The sequence below is a fragment of the Colobus angolensis genome, unplaced genomic scaffold (assembly GCF_000951035.1).
Source record: "Colobus angolensis palliatus isolate OR3802 unplaced genomic scaffold, Cang.pa_1.0 Scaffold35, whole genome shotgun sequence".
NCBI lineage: Eukaryota > Metazoa > Chordata > Mammalia > Primates > Cercopithecidae > Colobus > Colobus angolensis.
Genome location: NW_012116821.1, coordinates 10,076,062 through 10,082,061, shown reverse-complemented (window position 1 = coordinate 10,082,061; position 6,000 = coordinate 10,076,062). Strand labels below are relative to the sequence as shown.

The window sequence follows — 6,000 nt, the reverse complement described above, 5'->3', positions numbered from 1 at the left end:
TGTGTTCTTCCACAGGGCCCGGGCGGCAGAGAGGTCCCCTCCTCCGCCCCACGAGCTCCAGCTGCAGTGCTGCTCGCGCTGCGCGTGGTGCTAGTTCTGCAACCCGCTGCCGTCCCCCGCATCCGCGACGAGGGGGCGGGGTCCCACGGCGCGCTGGGAAAGTCTGGCGAGCTGGCGCCCAGGTGTGTTCTTCCACAGGGCCCGGGCGGCAGAGAGGACCGCGTCCCGGCAGTCGGAGCGGGAGGAGGACAAGACGATGCCGCTGTCCCCGCCAGCCCAGGGCGACCCCGGGGAGCCCAGCCAGTGCAGGCCCCCTAAGAAGCACACCGCCTTCCACCTCTGGCGCTCCAAAAAGAAGCAGCAGCCGGCACCGCCTGACTGTGGGGTGTTCGTTCCGCACCCGCTCCCGGCGCTTGCCGACGAGGCCAGGTGAGCTCCTCGCCCGAGCCCTCCAGTCCCAGCTCCTTCTCCTCCTCCCGCTGCTCTGGCCCTTCGGCTCCTGACCCCACTTGGAGGAGGGGAAAGCCCCGGGGTCTGTTTCACTCTGCAGGTTTACCTGGGTCCAGAGGGGAGCGATCGTAGCCGCTGGTGGTGACCAAGTTCCTCGCGGCTTTTGGCTCAGACCAAGCACCGGCGAGAGGAACTTGTGCCCACTCATGTGGCCTTTAGTATGACTGCAAAGTCTTCATGCAGGAGCCTCCCGCATCAGCCTGCTAACCAGAGCGGCGGGGAGTGAGGGTTGTTACCGTCTGAAGCGATGGTGGGAACTCTTCTTTGGGGTTAGGCACTACTTTTGAGCTAGTGCCTTTATCGTAAAGCTCTTTATTGTGAGTATCTGTCAGATCTGTGCTCTTACAGATGTTATACCCCCATTCTCCTCGCAAGATGCGAAGGGAGGAGGAAGTGGCAGGAATGGTTACCCCCCATTTCATGGGTGAAGGGACTGAGACCAAAGGATAAATGGCTTCTCCCCATTGGAGCCAGTGGCAGAGCTAGGGAGCATCTAGTTATCCAAACTGTAGTTACCGTTGTACTTTTTAATTTTTATCACGGTTTTGAAGTGGTTTTATTGTGTATGTATAGTTATTCAACTATACCATCAGAGTTTATGCATTCGTTGAATAATAACCAATTTGAAGTAACAGTATTTACATGGCTCAGAGGTGTGAAATATTTATAGTGATGGACAATTGACAATGTCCAGTAAATCCTTCTACATGTGTTTCTAAAATACGCCCTATGAACAATGAGGGCCAGAATAAAATTGTGCAAGATTTGCATTTTAGACATATTTTTCATTTTATATCTTTTCTTTTATTTTCTTTTTCTTTGAGACGGAGTCTTGCTCTGTCGCCCAGGCTGGAGTGCAGTCGCATCTTGGCTCACTGCAAGCTCCGCCTTCCGGGTTCATGCCCTTCTCCTGCCTCAGCCTCCCCAGTAGCTGGGACTACAGGCGCCTGCCACCACGCCCGGCTAATTTTTTGTATTTTTAGTAGAAACGTGATTTCACCGTGTTAGCCAGGATGGTCTCCATCTCCTGACTTGGTGATCCGCCCGCCTCAGCCTCCCAAAGTGTTGGGATTACAGGCGTTAGTACCTCACCTACTACTTAAAAAAAAAAAAAAAAAAAAAAAGTCAATTTTACAATCTATTTTCATTCACTTATTGTATTGAGTACCTTAGCTAAGTGCCATGTGCTGCGATATAAAAAACAATGAGAGACAGTAATAATTCTGTCATCAAAGAATTCTTAGTCTCTTGTGGATACCAAAAAGTGCAATGATAGATGCCAGCACAGAGGAGGGGATCACAGAGGCTTCCTGGAGGAGGATAGGTGAAGTGGCTTAGGCAGAAACAGGGAGGAGCAGCGAGTTCCAGGCAGAACTGTGCACATCACCAGCACTTAGAAGAGCGTGGCACTTCCTGAGAAGCGCAAGTGGTTGAAGCGGGAGGTCTAGGTGTGAGGGGGTAAGGGTAGGAAAGCTAAGAGAGAAGTTTTATTTTTCTCTCATATTTTATCATCCACATTGGTAATCAGTTGTAGTAGAAATATATTACCTATGCAAACACTTACTGTGCCTATTTATAGATTATACTTTCTAACAAAATACACTACTTAATAATAATGTACACAGCATTGAAGTTATTTTCTATTACCTCAGTAAATATTTTAAACATTTCCATCGTAGTTTTCCTTTTAAGATCTAGTCTCATGATTTACTGCTTATCAAAACATAATAATATACAGCTATAGGTAATGTATTCAAATGTAAATACATTTTAGTCTACAATTTAAAATAGGAGATTTACTTCTCTCCTTGAGTTTTTGTATTTTAGTGCAGTCTTGAAACACCTCATTTTTTCCTTCAGAACCCTGATGAACTTTGTATTAATAAATGTTCTGAAAAACTAAAGGTACTGGTCTGTCTTTGGGATGTTTTTCTAGTTAGATCATCTTTATAAATATTTCATTTACTTCTAAGAGAGTGTACTTCTTTCTGGTTTAAAGAGAGTGGCAAAAGCACCCTTAGATTTCTAGCCAGTCTTTGCCCAGTGCAGCTCTCTTGAGCCTCCTGACTATATCGGTTCATTTCTGTCCAGTACTTTGAAGTGATGGAATTTGGCTAGAATGTGCAGCACTCACTGTGGTTTTTGTCTCTAAATAAGGAGGAGACAGTCAGGTAACCACCCCTATTTGCTTATTTGATTAATATTATGGGTGCTTAGGTCAGATAGAAATGAATTTATCTAATTATTGAATTAATAACTCAAGTTATTTCACCTCTTAAAATCTCACTTTCCTCATCTGTAATATGGAGACAATAGGATGCTGACTCTGTAGGGTTGTCATGAATATTAAAGGAAAGTTTATGTTATTAAGCGCAGAAACTTTAACACATTTCTGAGCATAAAGTAGAAACTCAGTAAATGCAAAAGCATCCTCGTCATCGTCATCATCATCATCATCATTATCATCATCATCAAAGCAAAGGTCTAATGGAAGAAATGGAAAAAATAGATTTGGATAGGGGAAAAACCAACTCTAGGAAGAGCTTCTTTTCCTCAAAAAGTTTACCAGTCCAGCTGGGCGCGGTGGCTCATGCCTCTAATCCCAATACTTTGGGAGGCCAAGGCAGGCGGATCACCTGAGGTCAGGAGTTCGAGACCAGCTTGGCCAACATAGTGAAACCTCATCTTTACTAAGAATACAAAAAAATTAGCCGGACATGGTGGCTCATGCCTGTAATCCCAGCTACTCAGAGGCTGAGGCAGGAGAATCCCTTGAACCCTTGAAGGTTGTGGTGAGCCGAGATCACACCATTGTACCCCAACCTGGGCAACAAGAGTGAAACGCCATATAAAAAAAAGAAAGAAAGAAAGAAAGAGAGAGAGAGAGAGAGAGAGAGAGAGAGAAAGAAAGAAAGAAAAGCTTGCCAGTCCAAAGATTATTTAAAGTTTATTAAAGTCAGATTTTTGTATTCTGCAAATGTTTGTGGCTTTTGATATAGACATTCTAATCAATTATTTCCTTATATAAAATAATTTGAACATGGCTACTTCTCTTTCCAAAATTTACTCTTAAAGTTTTTTTTTTCCAGCTTGGTTTTGGTAAACATGGTCATATGATGTTATTTTTCACAAAGATAGAGTTGCTGCCCTCCTGAGTCAGCCCCATCCCCTGTCTAGTTCATAATTCTCTTGCCATTAGAGGGTCTAGTGGTGTGGTGGAAAGAGCATGGCCAGCTGTAGCCAGGCCACTTAGCAGCCACTAGTGGCACTGTCATTTACCACATTTTAAATTATACTCTGTCTTGTGAATAATGGGTTCAGAATGTGGATTCTCTACTTGGATTTAAATTCTTGTTCTTCTGTTAATACTTACCATGACACCGAATCCTATCATCCTAGCAAAGTTATTAACATTTTTGTGCCACAATTTTCTCATTCACAAAATGGCAGTCATAAGATTTGTTATAAAAATAAATGAGTTAATGCATTTCAAGTGCTCAGAACAGTGGCTGAAACATAGTGAGTGCTCAATCAATGGGCGTTGTTTCTCTTTTTCTTACTAGTATCTTGCCTATGCCTCCTTTTGAGTAGGAATTTTGTGTGTTTTTCTGCTATGTAATGAAAGTGGTCCCTTCTTTTTTATTTTCTCTATTCAAGCCACTTTGTGTTATTTTGTTTTTTTAAATATTAAAAATATTTAGAAATTAAAACATAAAAAGGCCTGATGGGGTGACTCACACCTGTAATCCCAGCACTTTAGGAGGTGGAGGCAGGTGGATCATCTGAGGTCAGGAGTTCGAGACCAGCCTGGCCAACATGGTGAAACCTGTTTCTACTAAAAATACAAAAAATTAGCCAGGGGTGGTGGTGGACACCTGTAATCACAGCTACTTGGGAGGCTGAGGCAGGAAAATCCCTTGAACCTGGGAGGTGGAGGTTGCAGTGAGCCGAGATTGTGCCATTGCACTCCAGACTGGGTGACAGAGCGAGACTCTGTCTCAAAAAAGCAAAACGAAACCAAAAAAAAACATAAATAGAGACAGGGTCTTGCTATGTTGCCCAGGCTGGTCTCAAACTCCTAGGCTCAAGCAATCCTCCCGCCTTGGCCTCCCAAAGTGCTAGGATTACAGGTGTGAGCCACCTCACATGGCCACACTTTTTGTTATTTTGATTAGAAGTGGGTTCTGAGCTAAAGGTCAAAAGCAGTGAATTATTTCCATTGAGTTCTTTGTTTAGGAAACTATATATGTTTTAAAAAGCAGTGAATTAAAAATCATCACAGTTGAACTGAATTGAACCCCACATCTAGAAGCAAACATTAATGCTCTCTGCAGGAGAGCCAAATTCAAGCAACGGATGGACCTCATAATCCTGTGAAAATCAGCCCACCTTGCTTCAGTTGGAGGAAAAGTGTAGCCAGTGTCAAGGGCAGAGCAGCCTCATTAGGCAGGCAGAGATCTACCTCTGAGTGAAGGCCAGCAGGCTCAAGTTTCAGAACTATAGACAATCCCTTAGTTTTTCTGTACTCAGTGGACCTTTCCTTTCTATGAAGAGAAAACAACTAACTCCCCGTTTCTATCACTAGAATGTTGTAAGGATAAACTATTGTTGTTTGAAGGTTTTTTCTTTTTCTTCAGAAAAATAACAATCATTTAAAATGTTATTTGAAAGCATTCTGGAACTGTGTTGAGTGTTAGTCTTCATAACTTAAAATTGATTCTTGTTTCCAGTCTTTTGTGGCTGGCTTGGTGCTTGGAACTCTAAACAGGTTTAATTATTTTCTAGCATAAAAATCATAGCCAGGTAAGTCTATTTTTGTTTTATATAATGTTAGATTTAAACTGGTTAGTACTGAGTTTTCCTTCTTGTTTTCCTTATACTAAAGGAAAGAGTTTTAATTTTTAGGTTTATTTTATTTCACCAGTGTAAACCAGGAATTTAAAAGTAAGTCTGCCACTTACTAGCTGTGAGCTTCCTGGGAAGTTATTTTACCCTGCTAACTTCTGTTTTATGATCTGTGACCTACCTCTTAACATTGTTTTTGAGACTTATATTTTTAAGAAAATGACTAGCCTAGTGCCTGGCAGATAACAGAAGCTCAGTAAATAGTGCCTCTGAAAGCATGCCACAGTCAAAGGCTAGTAGACTTTGGTGTTAGGTAGACTTAGTTTCAAATCTGCCTCTGCCATTGGGATAGATTTTTAACCTCTTTAAGTCTCAGTTTCTTCACCTGTAAAATGGAGGCAATTACACTTCTCTTATGGAGCTCTAGGAGGATTGAATGTTAGCTATGTAAAGCACTCAGCACAGGGCTTGGCTCAAAGCAAGTGCTGGGTAGAGGAAAGGTGGTGGTCAGCAGCAGGGGCTATAGTGGCAGTGATAGTTGTAATTATTGTTGTCTTTATAGTAATGGTAGTAGTATTAATACATGCATTGTTACTTTGTGAGTGGAGTAAAAACTTCAGAAGCCCAGAAGTTGTAACCAGGTCT

The 6,000-nt window shown here is 42.6% G+C and overlaps 1 protein-coding gene across 1 annotated transcript in view; it reads left to right on the top strand.

The window, feature by feature from the left end:
* The first annotated feature begins 163 nt into the window (after positions 1 to 163).
* AIM1 (absent in melanoma 1) overlaps positions 164 to 6,000 on the top strand; it is a 210,018-nt gene continuing 204,181 nt past the window's right edge. Inside the window, exon 1 of the mRNA XM_011952859.1 lies at positions 164 to 429. Coding sequence (XP_011808249.1) covers positions 257 to 429 — 173 coding nt within the window. The 5' untranslated portion in view covers positions 164 to 256. The remainder of the gene's footprint in view (positions 430 to 6,000) is intronic.